Below are 16,682 nucleotides of genomic sequence, written 5' to 3'. Positions count from 1 at the left end.
CGGGCCTCCAGACTCCACTCCAGAGGACAGTTCACTTGTCAACTGTCTGGGCTTCATCGGGCACACATGAAACCTATCAAAAAAGCAGCATGACCAGCTGCCCGAACCAAACAGCACTGCTGTCGCAGCTGCGTGGAGGGGCCGTGGCACCCGGTCACAGCAGGGGCCCGAGCACACACCCCATGGGTGCACAGCCTGGGTCACAGAGCCCAGGAGCAGTGCAGGTGGTCAGGAGCCCCAGTGGACGCTGTACCCACCCACTGTCCAGAAAGTGCTGCACCCGGCTGGGCCCGGTTTTCTTGCTCCTGAGTGGAGGCTGCCTCCACCGAGCCTCAGGGACCAGGACGGGGGCCTGATGGGAAGGCCCAGCTTTTCTCCTCCCTGTGGTCCTACAGAGCCAGCACAGGTCTGAGTGAGCTCCCCAAGAGCACGGTCCAGTCCCAGCCCCAGGGATCCCCATGTGTCCCTCTCCAAAGTCAGAGTGCGCAGAGACTCCCGGAGACTCCAGAGGCAAGACAGCCTGGGCTGGGGGCCGCGCAGGTCGGGAGCCACGCGGACTGGGGCGTGGTGGGCGCACCAGCTGTCCCGCTCACCTGTTCCCCCAGCACGGAGAGGCCACAGGCAGGTGACTCCAATGGTACAAACGCTTTCAATTCAGAGTGCAGATTCAATCCACACTTTTATCATAGAAAACCTCATTTTTTTCATCTCCAAATCACCAAAACTGTATTAAAAATATAAATAATGGTCACACAAAGTTCAAGTCTATAAAAACGGACCCATTCATCTCTGCAGACAGGCGTCCCCAACAGCGGACGAGCGACATTCACCTTGGCTCACAGCACACGGCTCCCGGGACCACGTGCCAAGCCGGTGCCGGCCCAGGAAGCAGGTGCCGTCTTCCTGCTGGCGTCTCCGTGCCGCCGCCGTCACTTGCTTTCCCGGGCCCAGGCCGTGGGGCTCCGTCTTGTCGGCGGTCTTGACGGAAACAAGCAGGGCCGCAAGTGTGGCCAGCCCTACGCCAGGTGCCCGTCCCCATCTCCGTCCCCGTGTTGCGCGCCAAGCAGGTGCAGAGTGTCGTCATCAGACGCGTCTGCTTCATCGTCGCTTCCCGGCGGCTCTGAGGGGCGTTTCAGGCCACGCTGCTTGGACACCGCCAGGGCGTACTGGATGTTATACCGGTTCCAGTCACAGCTGTTCAAAGTGCACAGGAGTCCCGTCAGGCAAAGTGAGCGCTCTCCTCTCCTGCCGGGACTCCGGCTCCCTGGGCGCCCCAGCACCTTCCCTGGGACCCCGAGAGCAACTGGCCACAGGTGACCTAGACAGCTTCCCCGGCACAACCAGATCTCGAGGGAGGGGCTGCCGCCCGGCTTCACACCCATTCAAGGGAGCAGAGAGGGGCCCCCAGACTCAGTTCATGCCCGCCATGAGCAAAGGAAAGAGAAAAATCACACCCATGTTTCCATGGAGGAAACCACCCAGTATGGACGAGCTCAAGGCAAAGGACTGAGAAAACCACTGCCCTGTGGGAAACCTCAAACAAGATCCCGTTTGGCAACGTAACTGGAGCCCCCAGATTAGTACACAGCAGCGAGCTGCGCCCCCACATCAGCGCAAACCACCACATGCGGGCGTCCCAGCAACGAAGCGTTTACGGGAATACCACGTTCCAAGGAGCCCCGTCTCTCAGACTGAGCTCTGCAGAGTCAGAGGCCCCAACAAACAGCAGGACAGCACTGACACAGGACCCCCACGCCCCCACAGCATCCCAGCCAGTGGCCAGGAGTCTCAGAACAAAAGCCTCCAGGAGGAAGGGCTTCTTCAAGGCTCCAGAAGACCAAGGAAGCTGTCCAGGATAGAAGACGCCCCTGCCTGCGGCAGTGGACAGCCAGGGCAGGGAACACGCCGCTGGGGATGGAGCGGGGACCCCTGGCCACGGGCCCTGAAGATGGCCCTGGAGTCCCCAGGTGCTCTGCATGCCCACCCCTCTGCTCAACCTCGGGGCAGGGGGCAGAAGAGGCGTGAGCCAGGAAGAAAGCAGCTGCGACAGGACTCTCAGAGGCTCCTGACCCCACACGACACTCCTTCCTCCGCTGGTCTGCTGGTGGAAGGTACTGGTTTCACTGGAAGAGCGCTCTCTTTTCAACTCCTGGCCACGCCTGAAGCTAGGACCTCGAGTCCCACTGTGGGGAACCAGCTGGGGATGGGGCCACCCCCCAGCGCCGCCGTCCCCTCCGCACCTCCCTGCCCTGCCCACGGCAACACGTACAGCCTGGAGACGTCGTCCAAGTGCCGCTGGATACTCTTCTGAAGGAACTGAACAGCCGGCAGCACCTTCCCCGCCCTGCACAGGAGACCCGCCTCAGTGCACGGCCGCAGCCCGGCGCCACATGGCCCCACTCGTGGGCGCGCATGCAGTCTCCCGACCTACAGAGCCCAGCCGACGGACAGGACCACAGCCGACCCCGGGGAAGCGCTTCCGACCTGGCCTTCAGCTTCTGCCCGTGCGCCAGGAGCAACTTCTGTGTCCATATGAGGTAGAACTCCAGGTGGCAAGACACTTCGAAGGATGAAGCCAAGAACTCCAGCACTTTCTCCACGTACAGCTCCGGAAGCGAGGAGCTGACCACTTCGACTGCAGGAGCAGGAGCAAACTGGGCTGGCTTGGCAGGGACGGCTCCCATCGCCAGGAAAGGGGAGACGGCTCTGCAGAGCCCCGAGCCTGGACACGGGGTGCTCCCGGCCCCTGGGGGACCCGCCCCAGCGCTCACCCTTGTCCCAGGGCACCGACTCCAGCGCCTCCTGCAGCAGCTTCCTCTCGTTGAGCCGGAAGGCCATGAGGATGGCCCTGGTGTAGTCCTGCTGGCGCAGGGCCGCCCGGATGCGCACGGGGGTGACGCCGGTGTCCAGCTCGAACGGGTCAAACAGCATCTGCGTGTCCAGGGAGTAGATGAGGAGCCCCTCGGTGGTGGCGGCCGCCCAGCAGCGCCCTGGGAAACGAAGCCGTCGAGAGCCTTCCCCGACACTGATTTTCACTTTCCCTCACCTTTTTAAAGAACGGACACTGGGTCCGTCCCCGTGGTCCCAAACGCCAGCGGCTAGAAAGGCGCATGGGGATGTCATCCTCCCACACTCCCGCCCCAGCCACTGGCTCCTCCGGGGAGCGGGGGGGGGGACGGTGGGGGTGGCGCCAGGGTCGCCGACACAGGCATCCCCCCCTCCCCGCTAGCGCGTGCTCACGAGAGCAGACACACTCGTGGGCACCAGGCCCGGTCAGGTCCCCGCAGAGGCGCACACCTGTCTCTGCGGGCCACACAGCCTCAGCGGAGACACTGTAGCGGCACCGTGGAGCCCGCAGAAGACGCCCGGACAAGCAGCGCCGCGGGCCAGAAAACTGCAGGCCCCCAAGCGAGGGGCTCCCAGTGCTGTCCCTGGGCCACGGTCTGTAGCTGGCCCGCACAGTGTACATGGCCGCGCACGGCTCTGCACCCTGCAGGGGTGTTGCCTATGGCCCCACACTAGCCCACTGCAAGCATCCGTGTCCTGCCCGCTCCACAGGACTAAGTTTACCTGACGGTCCCAGGCCCCGTGGACACAGACCCTTCCTGCGGCCCCTCAGATGACTGCCACACAAGAGTGGAGCTCAGAGTGGGTGTCCGCCTCCCCAGTTCAACGCCCAGTGGGTCCAAGGCCACCCTCTTCACTGTCCTCTGGAGAACAGCAGGGCCTGGGGCCGGCCAGAGCGGTGACCAGCTCTGTCCCTGGGAGCAGAGGTCACAAGCCCACAGTGTGCACTGGAAGCCCAGCGGGACTGCCCTGCCCTTCCCAGCTCCAACAACCTGCCACTCGGGGCTCACCGGTGGGAGAGAAGCGAAGGGAGGTCACCCTGATTTCAGGCTTGAAGTGCCGAGAGCTCATGTCACCTGGAAAACAGGGCAGCACTTCCCTTACCGCTCACAGGATGAAGGCAGGGACCCTGCTGCTCTTCCCTGGCCTTCCCGCTCCGTCTGCACATGCAGCAGGTGTGTCCTGCGCCCCAGCGGCTGTTTCACAGGCACCGCTGGCCTCCACAGACGAGCCCTTGGAGCCCCTGCTCCCAAGCATCCACCTAGCGGGGCCAGCAGACAGCTTGTCTGTTTTGGCGAAAGGCCTTGGCCTAACCCCAGGGCTGGGAGGTAGGGTGGCTCCAGTCCCCAGCCGCCCATTCTGCCCGGTACTTAGCGCCGTGCACAGCTCAAACGACTTCACGCGGCAGCTCTGCACCGCGGAGGCTCATTGCCCTGGGCATCCCCACGGGAGTCCCTTCTGCAAACTGATTTTTTCACATTTCCTGCTTGAGGCATGATATGCTCCTGTGGCTTGAGAGTCCGAGACACCCGAGTCATCTGAGAAAAGCCACCCTCCTCTCTGGAGGCCACCTCGGTGATGTTTTGTGCCTGCCTCCTCACAAACACGCTGCTGGGGACCCAACCTCAGGATGACCAACACTTGGGGCTGCGTCCTTGTGGGTCCAGCAGACCCTGGCTCTCCCTACACTCAGCGTCCAGCACGGGCTCTGCTCAAACCGTGACCGTCAGGAAGTCTGCAGACATGGTGGGAACCACCTTTACACATCACTGAAACCTGAGGAACCTGTTTTCCTGAAGAGATGCCCGAGAACACGCGTGGCACGGTCAGGGGCTGCTCCAGGCCCTGCATCAACGGTGCAGTCCTGCCCCCGGCACCCAGCCAGTCACTGGGGCGCCCCTGCAGCCCAACATGCTCCCTGGCACTTGGAGCGGCACAAGCCGGGCTGGAATGAGCCGGCCCAGGCCAACGCCAGAAGGGGGCCAGCCCCAGAGGTGGGGGGGGGAGGGAGGCCAGCCCCAGAGGTCGGGGGGGGGGGGCAGCACCAGGTTGGGGTGAGGGATGAGGCCGGCATGGGCAGGGCAGCTGTGTGGCCACGGCCGGCACACTGACTTTCTAGCTGCCGGCGGTCCCTTTCTGATGCTCCACTAAAACCTGAGTGCCACCCCTTCCCCGTGAGGGACGCGCCCTCCTTGGGCCTCTTTGACTCCAGCGCCCTGACCCCAGAGCCCACAGAGCCTTCCTCGTGGCCCACATGGGGGTGAGTGTGAGGCACAGGGCCGGGCAGCAGCCAGAGAGCACAGCCACAGGCCCACACAGGCAAGGCGGCCTCGGGCTACTCATGTGTGACAAGAGCTCCTGAACGTAATCACTGTGGCCCCAAGAGAAAAGCAAAGCTGCTGTCTCCTGGGAGCAGTGGGTGCTGGGCAGGGCCACCTGCTATGGCCGTGGCCTTGGGGGGCACAGGGGCCCTCTGCTCACCTTTTTTCACGCCCGGCAGGGGCACCGCGACTCCATCCTCCACCCCGGCGTCCTGGTCGATCAGCGCCAGGTTGCCAAACTCGGTCATTTTCCTTCGGTTTAGAAACTCCTAGAAAGATGAAACCCCAGGGGTCTTGCTCATCGGGTAGAGAGCAAGAGCCCAGCCCCCAGGCCCTGCTTCGCTCACGCGCCACAAACACTGGTGGAGACGTGGCCCAGTGGGGAACAGCCACGAACACAAAGATCCCAAGGCACAGACAAGCCAGTTCTCACCCCTGTGAAGCGGAAGCTGCAGGCGGATGGGGCCGGGACCCTCCAACGCGCCCCCAGCGAGCGCTCCTGCAGCCTCCGTGGGGCCGGCACACGTGGGGGCGTCTGCTCACTTAGCCTGCCCATCTGCAGGGACCGTCCCCTGCCACCAACTCAGGAGGGGGCGGGCCTCAGACAGCAATGGGGGCCTGGGCACATGGAGACAGGGCCTGGGCGTGCGGGGGGTGGGGGCTGCTGGGGCCAGGCAGCCGGCACTCCCCCTCACCTCCATGGCGTCCAGAGAGAGGTTGCAGGAGATCTCAAACTTCTTCCTGAGGATCTGCTCCTTGACGTGGTAGATGCACACGAACTTGGACATCCCTCCGGCCAGCACGCTCTGGCCGTCCGCAGAGTAGCACACCGTGGTGAAGGCCCTGAAGCCAAGGGGACAGGAGCCTCGTCACTGCTGAGACCCCCGACGGGCGGCTCCCCACCCTCCCCGCTCCCAAGCCCCGGGAGGAGCTCCGTCCTGGGCCTCACAAGACACCGTCACCCGCTGGGCTCCGCGGCAGCACCACCCCCAGGAGAAACTTCCAGAGACATGAGCCTCTCTCGGGAGGGCCCTCCTGGCACAGGACAAGAAGGCCACTTTGCCTGCCACGCGCACAGCAGCCACTGGCAGGGCCGCCTGCTCAGCCCCATGCGGGGAAAAGCCAGGCCCCCGCGGGCCGGGCTGCTCACGGGACATGAGACAGTGTCACATATGACACCAAAGAACCCAAAGAAAGTGGCGAAACGTTATCCACCAGAAAGCGCTCATGCCGCAAAGACACCGCTGAGAGTGAAAAGAGCCCCGGGCAGAAAGCGGGACGTCCAAGCCCAGATCCGCCAAGCATCGCCTGTCGGGAGCACGCGGGACCACCGTCGCTGTGAAGACCCCGACCCAGAGAAGCGGACGCCCCAGACGACCGTCTGCAGCCTCAGGGAAGCGTGAACCAGAACCACGCGCAGAAAGCGCCTCGGCCCGGCCCAGAGGGCTGTCGTCTAGAAGCCCGTGGGAACGGGGTGGGCGGCGGGCGAGACCAGCTGCCGCAGGTGGTGCAGCCACTTTGCAAAACGCTCCAGATCCTCACAGAAGCAAAACGTGGACACCGTGTGACCCCCCTCAGCGATTCCACCCCAAGACGTACCCCAAAAAACCCAAGAAAAGCTGCGCTCACAGCCGCCAGTCCCATCCGATCCCGCAAGACATGGAGACTGACCAGTCACAGACCCGACACAGGCTCCGTGCCCCCCGGGGGAAGAGCCTCGAGGCGACAGAGACCCCTGGACTTCGGGACGAGATCCGCCGCAGCGGCTCACAGAGGCACTCACTTCCCCTTGGCCGAGTGCTTGGCGGTGATCTTGTCCAGCTCTTTTCTGCCCGTCTTGAGGTCATGCCTGCCCTCGATGGAGCCCGTCTGCACGGCGTTCTCAGGGTCCCAGAAGGTGATCTGGGAGTTCAGGGTGGCCACAGCCAGCTCCGCGCCGTCAGGGCGGAAGGTCACGGCCAGAGCTGGAGAGAGAGGCGTCATCAGGGCCAGAGGAAGAGCGCACAGTCCCGCCGGTGGCCGCACCCTCCACACCCTCAGCCAGCCTCACGCCGGGAGAGCCAGGTGGGCAGCAGCACCCCAAGTCTGCACAGGACAGGTGGGGGCCCCTGGCTCTCCCCACAAAAGCTCCACCCCGCGGGAGAGGCCCCAGGCCCCAACCAGCTCCGGGGCAAGAGGCCCCAGGCGGGGTGGTCCCCGGCCAGCCTGCTGGGAGGTACAAGCAAGAGGCCAGGCTGGGCAGGGGGAGCACAAGGATATCGCGACAGAGGTGCTTCTGACAGAGCCACAGGACAGCCTCCAAACACACTAGCGGGTGGCCAGGACTCAGGGCGGAGGCCCGGCGGAGAGCCAGGCAGGCCACCGGCAGCTGCAAGCATGTCCCAGAGCCGCGTGGGCAAGCAGAGATGCTGCAGAGGCCGCAGAGCCCAGGGGCCCATGAAGCACCCGGGGGGCGTGCGGGGCAGGATGGCTTCACCCACACACACAGATGCCAGGGCCCTACAGTCCCCTCGGGGTCAAGAACAGCAGCTGTGTCTCAGGGATGGCAGCTCAGGGGGGAGCGCCCAGCTCACTCCCCTGGAGAGGAGCCGGACACCGAGGAGAGAACAGGGCCACCAACCCCAGTAGCTGGGGAGCAGCTGGGCGTCCGGCTTTACACGTGCCTACAACTGGGACAGACAGATAACGGCTCCGAAACGAGGCCTCCCTCCCCCGGTGACACCCGGTACCTGTGCCCCCCATGCACCCACCATCCGAGGTCAGGCCCAGTGTCTCTGTGGTCCTCCAGCTGTCTGCCATGTCCCACAGGCGCACTGTCCTGTCCCAGGAGGCACTGGCCAAGACCGACTTCACCGGGTTAAAGCACAGGCCGCTGATGGGGCCCTCATGACCAGACAGCACCTACGGTGTCCAGAGAGGAGGCGTGAAGACAGCGCCAGGGACCACGCCGCGTACCAGGCCTGCGCACCGAGGCTGCAGGACGGGCAGGCTGACAACGGTCTGGGTCTCAGTGCGGGGGTAGGAACCGCGGCCAGAAGACGCCACTGCCCCTCCCGTGCGGTCCCCAGAGGCACCCTCCCACGTGCCCTGCCCCCCACCCCCGCCCCCAGACCAGACACTCACGTCCAGGAGCCTGCCTGTCTGCATGGACCAGATGAAGACCTCGAAGGAATCCTGGGCCCCGGCGGACACCACCTCCCCGCTGCAGTCCACGGCCACGCAGGAGAACTGAGTGGGCCGCGGGGACGTGAAGGTGCGGAAGTTCCGGTACCTGCCCGAGACAGGCCTCCGGCTGGCACGGCTCACAGAGCCCTGACGCCTCGAGTCCCTGGGGCCTCAGGGGTCAGGCTCGCTCTGAGCCTGTCTACACTACGTGCTTCCCGGCAAGCCCACGAGCCCTCTGTAGCGCTCTCAAGGCCCACCTAGAGAGGGGACGGAGCGGGCAGGTCACCTGTGAAGGTCAAAAGCACGCACAGTCCCGTCCATGGAAGAAGTCACAATGACGTAGCCAGTGGCCGTGAAGGTCACACCGGTGACCCCGCTCGAGTGCTCCGTGAAAGTGATGAAGCAGAAACCACTGAGGGTGTTCCACACCTTGACCTACCGGGGGTGGGGGTGAGGGGTGAGGGGCTGGGCACAGCTCAGGCACACATGCACGGGTCATCTCAACCACGCCCCCCTCCACAGCTGTGCACACACCCGTCCCTCGCCCCCATGAGGGAGGCCTGGGGAGTGGCGGGGGCCCGTGTCACCCCAAGAGGCACGAGTTTGCACCCACGTGACACGGCTGCCCCCATGGACTGACCCCCAGCCGATCGGCTGCATGCGCACCGAAGGCCGTGCTGTTAACAGAGAAACGGCCGCCGGCTGTCCCCTGTAAGTCCTGGGGAGCCGGGGGACACGTTCTCATGAGCCTGGAGGCAGCAGGGGTAGCCCCAAAGTCAGGGCCTGGCTCTTCCTCCCCGGGGGCCAGTAGGACAAGACCGCACGGCCCTCCCGCCCCAGGCAGAGCCCCACCTTGCCGTCATCACTGCCGGTAGCGAGGTACTGCCCATCGGGGGAATAGGCCAGGGCCACCATGCTGTTGAAGTGGCCCTGCTGCTTGAGCACGTACGACTCGCTCTGCCACTCCCACACCAGCAGCTGGCCCAGGCCTGCAGAGTACACGCAGGGATAGGCTGGGGACGGTCCCCGACACGGCGGCCTGCAGGCAGACCCAGGCAGCCGGCACCCCGACTGTCTGACCCACCGAGGCCAGTGTCCCCCGCCCCCTAACCCGAGAGAGGGCGCCCAGCAGATTGATGGCCTGAGTCACCGTCCAACAGGCACCTGCCCCAGCAGCCCCCTGCCAGAGGCCCACAGCCACGGGCCCAGCGGCTAACCGAGAAGGGGACTCAGGCAGCGGGGAGCTCACAGCTCTAAGGGGCACCCCAGCTCCCTCCCACGAGAGCCCCTGGCCCACTCAGCGTGCTCGCTCGCACCGGAGCGTGGAAGGGGCTTCTCCCAGGAGCTGGCGCGGCCCCACGGTTGGGGGGCGAAGGGGCCACGTCAGCAGTCCCAGAGCAGCAGCTCTGTTCTTGTCCCCGCGCGACCGCGCACGAAGGCACACCTGAGCAGCCGAAGGCGACCCAGTCTCCGGAGCCGTTGATAGCGATGGACGCGATCCTCTGGTCAGAGACGCTGAGCAGGAGCACACCGTTGGGGCAGGGGGACGGGGGGCAGGCAGGCAGCACCGTCAGCCCCGGGCCATCACCCGCCTGGTGCTCTGCGCCCCACCCCCACCCGCACACGTCCCCGTCCCCCGCCCCGCCACCCGCCCCGCCACGGTGCCAAGGGGGCGCTCACCTCAGGGAGTGGATGAGGTTGAACTCGGGGAGCTCGTGCAGGTGGAAGACCCCAGAGGCGAAGCCAGTGACCAAGAGGTGGATCGTCTTGTGGTACGCGGCAGCCGTCAGCTTGTTAAAGTCTCCTTCTTTGTTGAAAAAGTACCTAAAGCAGACGGGGGTTTCGAGGAGCTGCGGGTGGGGCCGAACGGCCATGCTGACCTCAGCCTGCCCGGGTCCCTGCCGCCCTGGCCTCTTGCTCCCGCTCCCCACGGCTCGCCCCTCACTGAGCCTCCCTGCCCCTGCCCCCGGGACACGAGGCGGCTCCCGGCCGGCCCCCCAGCACAGCCTGCTCTCCAGGCTTGCACATCACATAGCGCCCCGAGGGCAAGAGCCACCGATACCCGCAGGGACACCTACTTGGCCAGCCGCGAGTACTTCACTTTTCCCTGCTGCTCCTCGGCCGCCGGCGCCGCCTTCCCCCGGACGGTGGTCTCCTCCTCCCCCTCCTCGTCGCCCTCCTCCTCCGCCTCTGCGCCCTGCAGCACCTCTGCCCTCCAGCCCGTGGGCGCTTTCAGCCGCAGGCCCTCGGGGGGGGTGTCACACTGCCACACACACAGGGCCCCGTCCTGGCTGAGGGTGTAGAGCTGTAGAAGGAAATGGGTGCGATCATCCCGACGCCGGTGCCCACCAGCCACGAGGCAGGCTCGCGGTCCCGGGATCCCCTGGCCCGTACAGCCCACCCCCGAGTGCCGGAAGAGGTGACCGCAAGGGACAGCCAACAGGTACCGCTGCTCCCTGAACACCCCCAGGTGACCCGGGAAGGCGCCTGCATCTACGGGTGAGGCGGGTGCGTGGCTGCCATCTGGGGTGCCCCCGGGCTCCGTGGGGACGTACGTCCAGACTGCTGGACTCAAAGAAGCAGGCCACGATCGCGTCCTTGTGTCCTCCCAGCGCGTAGTAGATGAGGTTGTCCCAGCGCTCGGCTCCAAACACCCACGTGGACATGTCCTTGCTCCCGACAGCGAAGCACCTGGACAGAGGCCAGGCTCATCCTCAGGGCTCCCGGGGCAGCGCCACCCAGCACGGGGGAGCCGCCCAGGGTGACCAGCCCGGGTCTGCCCGGCCCGAATCTCCCCAAGCGTTGGCAGCACCCCCATGCTCCTCGGGGTCAAATCACCGTCCCTCCTCACGGAGCTGTCCCTCATGGGATGGCAGCACAGGGGGCTCGGAGAAGTGACCGCCAAGTCCATCGGCTGCCACGTGGGGAGTCCTGCTCTTCACGCCTCCCTGACTGCCCGTGACCCCCACCTGAGGGAGCCCCGCTCCTGGCATAAGCACAGCCAAACCCAGGAACAGGCAGTGCCTCTCTGAAGCAGCGGGGGGTGGGGGGGGGGGCGGGTTAGGCTGCAGGGGGCCCCACTCCGGCCCCGAAGACCTGTCTGCCAGGAGCACAACGGCTTCCGAGGGCCACACTGCCCCCCTGCTCCCCCGCCCCCCATGGTGCCCGACCCCAGACTGGCACCAGCCACCAGCCCCCACACGTCCCTGGCAGACCCCGAGCCAGCAGCCCTCCAGGATGGTGGGGGAGCAGCCGTGAGAAGACAGGGCCGGCACCCCAGTGGGGAGAAGCCCCGCAACCCTCCCACGGACACGGCTGCTCTGACGTGGGGCACGACGGATTCTGGTGCCCTTGTCAAGGACCGGAAGCTGCGCTCTGGTTTCCAGAGACAGACGCCAGGCCTGTGCTGGCCCCGCTCACAGCCAGGAGCCCACCGGCTTCCAGCCCCAGGAACACTGGAGAGAGATCATTTCCAGATGGGGCTCTGGGATGTGACAGGAGTCACCGGGGCCCCCACCCAACGCGAGGCCCCGCCCCCGGCCTCACCTGGCGTCGTCTGTCCAATCGATGCACGTGGTCTCGTCGTAGGGCCCGAAGTAGGTTTTGTCCAGGACGAAGGCATTGAATTCCCGCTTCCTTCCAGGGGCGTGGTACATCTGCGCGATGTTGCCTTTCGTGACGACGAACTTCCTGCAGCAAACAGGGGCCATCAAGATCCAGCATCCCCAGAGTCCCAAGCCCAGTGCAGAGCCTGAGGACAGCGCCCCTGCCTGAGCAGTTTCCTACGAGAGGCGAATGTGGGGGCCCGGCTCTCCACGGCCCCCAACCCCCATCTTCTCTCGCAGGGACGCTGATCCTGCCACTCCGCTGTCCTGGAGCACACGCACCCCCGGCGCTCTCACCAGCCTGGGGTACAGCCGCCAAGGCCAGGCCACACTCGGACCAGCCCCGGGGGAGCTGGAAGGACAACACGGGCTCCGTGCAATAGGCACAGAGGAGAAGCCACTGCCTTCTAAGGGATTTCTGAGGCTGGACATGGGTTGGGGCTCATGGCTGAAACCCAGAGCCGCCCCCTCCATGGCCCATCCAGGTCAGTCTGGGCGTGAGCACCCCAGGATTGAGCCCTCTCCCCTGGAGCCCTGAACCCGGAGCAAGGCCGGGTCCAGCCAGGACTCTATCCGCACACACTCTCCTCCCTGTGGACCTCAAATTGGGAGTCAGAGCTACTCAGAGCCAAGGACCCCTCTGTGGCTCTGTCTGGAGACTGTAAGACCGTCCGAGGCCCACGACTGTTCTGGAAGCGGTTCTGGTGGCACAGCTTTAGAACCACCGCTCGAGATGGGAGCACCAGCTCTGGAGGACAGAGAGCAGGGCCTGTGGCCACGTGGCCCTACGGGAACCTGGAGGGCGGCCAAGAGGAGGCTTGGGCACAGGCTCCCACGCTGATGCCTCTAGTCGGAAGAGCACCCGAGCCCGGCTGCACCCGCCATAGGGTCTGGACTTGGCGTGCGCCCTGCCCCGAGCCCCGGGCCCCTACCTGCCATCCGGAGAGAAGGACACGCTGTGCACCGAGCCCTTGAAGTGGAAGTGGTGCAGCACGGACCTGCACACCAGGCTGACCAGCAGCGCGTCACCCCCTGCGGGAGGGACAGTGGCAGGTGTGGGTCACGCCAGACAAGACAGCTACGGCCCAGTCTGGGACAACACCAGGAATGTCCACCCCCCGCCCCACGTCCTCACCCCAAAGCCCAAGATGGTCTCAGGCAAGGAAGCGACTGGGGGAGACGACTGGAGGGGCTGAGACCCCGGTGGGACCGGTGCTGGCCTCGAGTCCCCCCAGCTGCCTGCGTGCCGCCTCCCTGCCAAGGGCACTCACCTTCATCGACAATGATGGCCAGGCGGCCATCTGGGGACAGCCCTACGCACTTGACGTTGTACCGCGTAGCCAAGGGCAGAGTGTTGGATTTGTTGCTGAGAGACAAAAACCACAGCGGTGTAGCTGGTCTCAGTCGTGAGACAAGGAGGGGCGGCCTCAGACCACCCACCCCATACCCCCCTCCTGTCCCTGGCTGGCTCCGGGGCCAGAGCTCACAGCTGGTCCCCAGCTCCCTGCTGGAGAAGAGGAAGTAAGACCAGATTCCTGCAGAAAACTTGGCAAAACATACTCAAAACCTTAAAAATGGGCTTTGGTTTGGGGAACCTGGTGGCTCAGTCGGTTGAGTGTCTGACTTTCGACTTTGGCTCGCTGTGATCTCAGGACACGGGATGGAGCCCCATGACAGCCTTTGCGGTCGGTGGGGAGTCTGCTCGAGGTGCTCTCTCCTCTGTCCCCTCCCCACGCACAGGCACACATGCAGCTACGCAAGCCCCCTCTCACACCAAAAAGTAAACTGGGGGGGGCTCTGACTGTCCGCAGAAGTGCATCCCAGGAGATCTCCGCGAAGGCTATCAAGTCCCCAAACTGGAATGCGCTACATGTTCCCCGGAAGGAATGAACCCCCGGCCTGCACAGCCCCGTGAGGCTGTCAGCACAGGACGGGAAAGTAAGTAACACGAGAACCGAGAAAGCAGCAGCCGTTGGCTTGGGCTAACTCTGCGCCCCACTCCTCTGCGCTCTGGTTCCCACCGAGCGTGCAGTCCTCACTCCAGCCCCGTCAGCTGTGACCGTCTCGCCTGCTGGCCCAGGGTGCCCTGCCCAGGCACTGCTCCTGGGGGCGTCAAGAAATGAGTCCCAGAGAGGATAAGGACCATCGTCCCTCTGCTGAGACTGGGAGGCGGAGGCCACGTGACTCTGGGAAGGGGCGACAACCGTTCAGGAGTCCTTCCCCTTGAGGAGAAGGAACAGAGCCAGGTGCGGGCCCAGGAGAAGGAAAGTGAACCTGGCAAGTGGAACTGCGCTGCGGTGAGCTCAGCGCTGGCCCAGCAGGGGTCCAGGGTGGCCTCCAGCGCCAGCACCCGGCACAGTGACTGAGACCCCAGGGCTTAGGCCAGGGCCCGGAGGGACTAGAGCAAAGCAGTCCCGCGAGTGACGCACTGACACTACGTGCACCTGCAGAACCTCCCGGCTGCCCCGGGGGCAGGGGGTGCACTAGGAAGGGGAGGAGGAGGGAGACACGGTCAGTTTTGCGGCATGCTGTAGCTGTCCGTGCTGCTCAAGTCATTCCAACACACTTACTTTTTAAGGTCGAATACAGTGACTCTGTTTCCCACAGGGCTGATCAGTGAATTTCCATCACACGTAAAATTCAAGTTTCCGCACCTATACACTGTCCCCAGCAAATTGGAAAACTGAAAAGCAAATAAACCATCTTAATACAAAGAAAGCCCCACACTGCAGGAAAGGCTAAGGGAGGCCTCTGGTCCAGGGCGCGCAGAGCTCCCCCGCTCCCCCAGGTCCCTGGCCATTCCCGGGTCCCTCCTGGCACGCTTCCTGACCACCTCTGCAGCCCCGCCAGGAGGGACCCAGGAAGGGGAAGGGAGTCCCAGCCCCGGGGACTCCAAGTCCCTGCCGAAGAGGATGAGGGCCACTGTGAGTGTCTGGGGGGGCGGTCTCCGCACACGAAGGGGGCCCACGCTGCAGCGGGAGAAGAGCTGAGCAATGGAGGGCAACCCCCCAGCACCCCGGGCTCGAGGCCACCCCAACAAAGCAACCCTGCGGAGCCCAGTCCGGGAACTCATCAGACTGAAGGGCGCCCTGGACACGGCGCTACGCCCCGGGTCTGCGCCCTGCAGGCCGTCCCGGTCTCCACCCGCCAGGCAGGGCCGCGAAGAGCTCAGCACAGAGCCGAGCAGAGCCCGCAGGCAGCGCGACGGGCGCCCCGGCTCCGCAGGCGGGTCGGGTGACCCCGGACAGCAGGAGCCGCGGGAGCGCAGCGGGAGCAGCCCGGCGGGCGGCGAGGCCCCGTGGCCCGGTTCCCGCGCTTTCAGGCCGTGTCAAGGGGCGCGCGGGCAACAGGGGGGCAGCGAGGCGAGCGCGGCGACGGCGTCCGGGCCAGGCCGGGCCCCCGAGGAGCGCGGAGCCCGGCGAGCGGCGGACCCACGGGGCGGGCTCGCGAGGAAGAGGAGGGCGGGCGCCCCGCAGGCCGCCGGGAGCCAGGCCCGCCGCCGCTCTCCGCCGCCGGGGCTCCGCGCCCTCCGCCGCCCGTCCGTCCCGTCCGGGGGCCGCCGCGCACCGCCCCGAGGCCGGCCGCGCGGGCTACAGGCTGACAGCGCGCTCCGGCCCGCGCGCGCCCAGGCCCCGCTCTCCAGGCCGCCGCCGCTCCCGGACCCCGCGCCGCTCCCCGGACCCCGCGCCGCGAAGCCCGCGCTCACCCGGTACGCGAACTTCATCGCGGCCGCCGCACGTGTGCCGCCGCGCAGCCGCCGCGCCGCGCCCCGCCCGCCGGCCCCAAGCAGGCACTTCCGGGCCTGGCCGCCGCGTCGCGCGGCACCACAGCGCCCCCAGGAGGCCGGGAGGGGCGGTGTCCCCGGAAGCGGAGCCGAGCCTTTAAGCCGCGCCCACGCCTCCGCCCCGGGGAGGAGCCCCGCCCCCTCCCCGCCCCGGGGAGGAGCCCAGACCTCGTGCCCCGCCCCCGCCGTGCTTCGAGGCTGAGTTCCGTCCCGCGGGCCGCGCCCCCGCCACGCCCCGAGGCGGACCCCAGGCTTCGTGCCCCGCCCCCGCCACGCCCCGAGGCGGACCCCAGGCTTCGTGCCCCGCCCCCCCCGCGCCCCGCGGCCGAGCTGTCCCCGGGGCGGCGCACCGGCCGGACCCGCCGCGAGGCTGGAGCTCGGGTCCAGCGGGCTGGCCTCGCCCCCGCGCCGCTCAGAAGGCTGAGGCCGGGAGTAGACGAGGCGCCCCGACCGCACCCGCACTGACGGCTCCGCGGGACGAACGGCGGGGCCCGAACAGGAGGCGCGGACGCCGCGGCGGCAGCTCCCTTCCCGGGCGCGCGGCCCGCGGCTCCGTCCCGGGGTGCCCCGAGCCCGGAGGCTCGCACGTCTTCGGCCCTGCGGGCTGCGGGGTGACGCACCACGACGGAACCCCGCTGCCCCCGCGGAGCGGGCGCGCGGAGCCGGAGTCCGCAGCAGGGGTCGGGGGACCAGCGGGGGACCAGCGGCGACCTCCATGCGCCTCGGCCGAGGATGACGTCCGAACAGCAACGTTTCTTCTTAAAATGTGTGTTTCCAGAACGACAGCGCTACAGGCCAGTCTTCGTCGTGGCTTCGTCTAACGGCCGATTCCAGAGCAACGTGGAAAAGGGCTCTCCCGGTACCCGGGAAACGAGCGGGTCGAACCCGCGCCGCGTCCACGTCCCCGCTGGCCACCGGCTGTGTCGGAATCCAGCCCGTCGGGTCGGGTCGGACGGCCGG

The 16,682-nt window shown here is 66.4% G+C and overlaps 1 protein-coding gene across 3 annotated transcripts; it reads right to left on the bottom strand.

The window, feature by feature from the left end:
* Nucleotides 1-660: 660 nt before the first annotated feature.
* PWP2 (PWP2 small subunit processome component) lies at nt 661-15,705 on the bottom strand. Of its 3 annotated transcripts, none has more exons than XM_059164883.1 (21): nt 15,645-15,705; nt 14,509-14,621; nt 13,210-13,304; nt 12,871-12,970; nt 11,880-12,023; nt 10,889-11,024; nt 10,412-10,638; nt 10,014-10,157; nt 9,778-9,848; nt 9,186-9,322; nt 8,620-8,768; nt 8,292-8,439; nt 7,919-8,069; nt 6,952-7,132; nt 5,864-6,011; nt 5,329-5,437; nt 3,858-3,923; nt 2,772-2,990; nt 2,432-2,635; nt 2,270-2,344; nt 661-1,194 (listed from the first exon to the last, which is right to left on the bottom strand). In XM_059164883.1, the coding sequence occupies exons 1-21, from the start codon at nt 15,660-15,662 to the stop codon at nt 1,133-1,135; spliced, it is 2,697 nt and encodes an 898-aa protein (XP_059020866.1). In that variant the 5' UTR covers nt 15,663-15,705; the 3' UTR covers nt 661-1,132. The 3 variants fall into 3 exon arrangements, 2 of the variants coding, with proteins under 2 accessions (XP_059020866.1, XP_059020865.1); XM_059164882.1 differs by having other exon boundaries at nt 2,485-2,635; XR_009351259.1 differs by lacking the exons at nt 661-1,194; nt 2,270-2,344; nt 2,432-2,635 and adding an exon at nt 3,571-3,761 and having other exon boundaries at nt 2,854-2,990.
* Between the last annotated feature and the right edge of the window lie 977 nt (nt 15,706-16,682).

This window comes from Mustela lutreola, chromosome 2, assembly GCF_030435805.1.
Source record: "Mustela lutreola isolate mMusLut2 chromosome 2, mMusLut2.pri, whole genome shotgun sequence".
In the NCBI taxonomy this organism is placed as follows: Eukaryota; Metazoa; Chordata; class Mammalia; order Carnivora; family Mustelidae; genus Mustela; species Mustela lutreola.
The sequence above is the reverse complement of the archived record's forward strand: the minus strand, read 5'-3'. Positions and strand labels throughout refer to the sequence as shown.

Coding starts and splice junctions, on each gene's coding strand:
- PWP2 (XM_059164882.1), bottom strand. Junction 8,769..9,185: donor CCGGCAGTGATGACGGCAAG/GTGGGGCTCTGC, acceptor CACCCCCGGTAG/GTCAAGGTGTGGAACACCCT. Junction 2,345..2,484: donor GGGCAGAAGCTGAAGGCCAG/GTCGGAAGCGCT, acceptor TCTCCTGTGCAG/GGCGGGGAAGGTGCTGCCGG.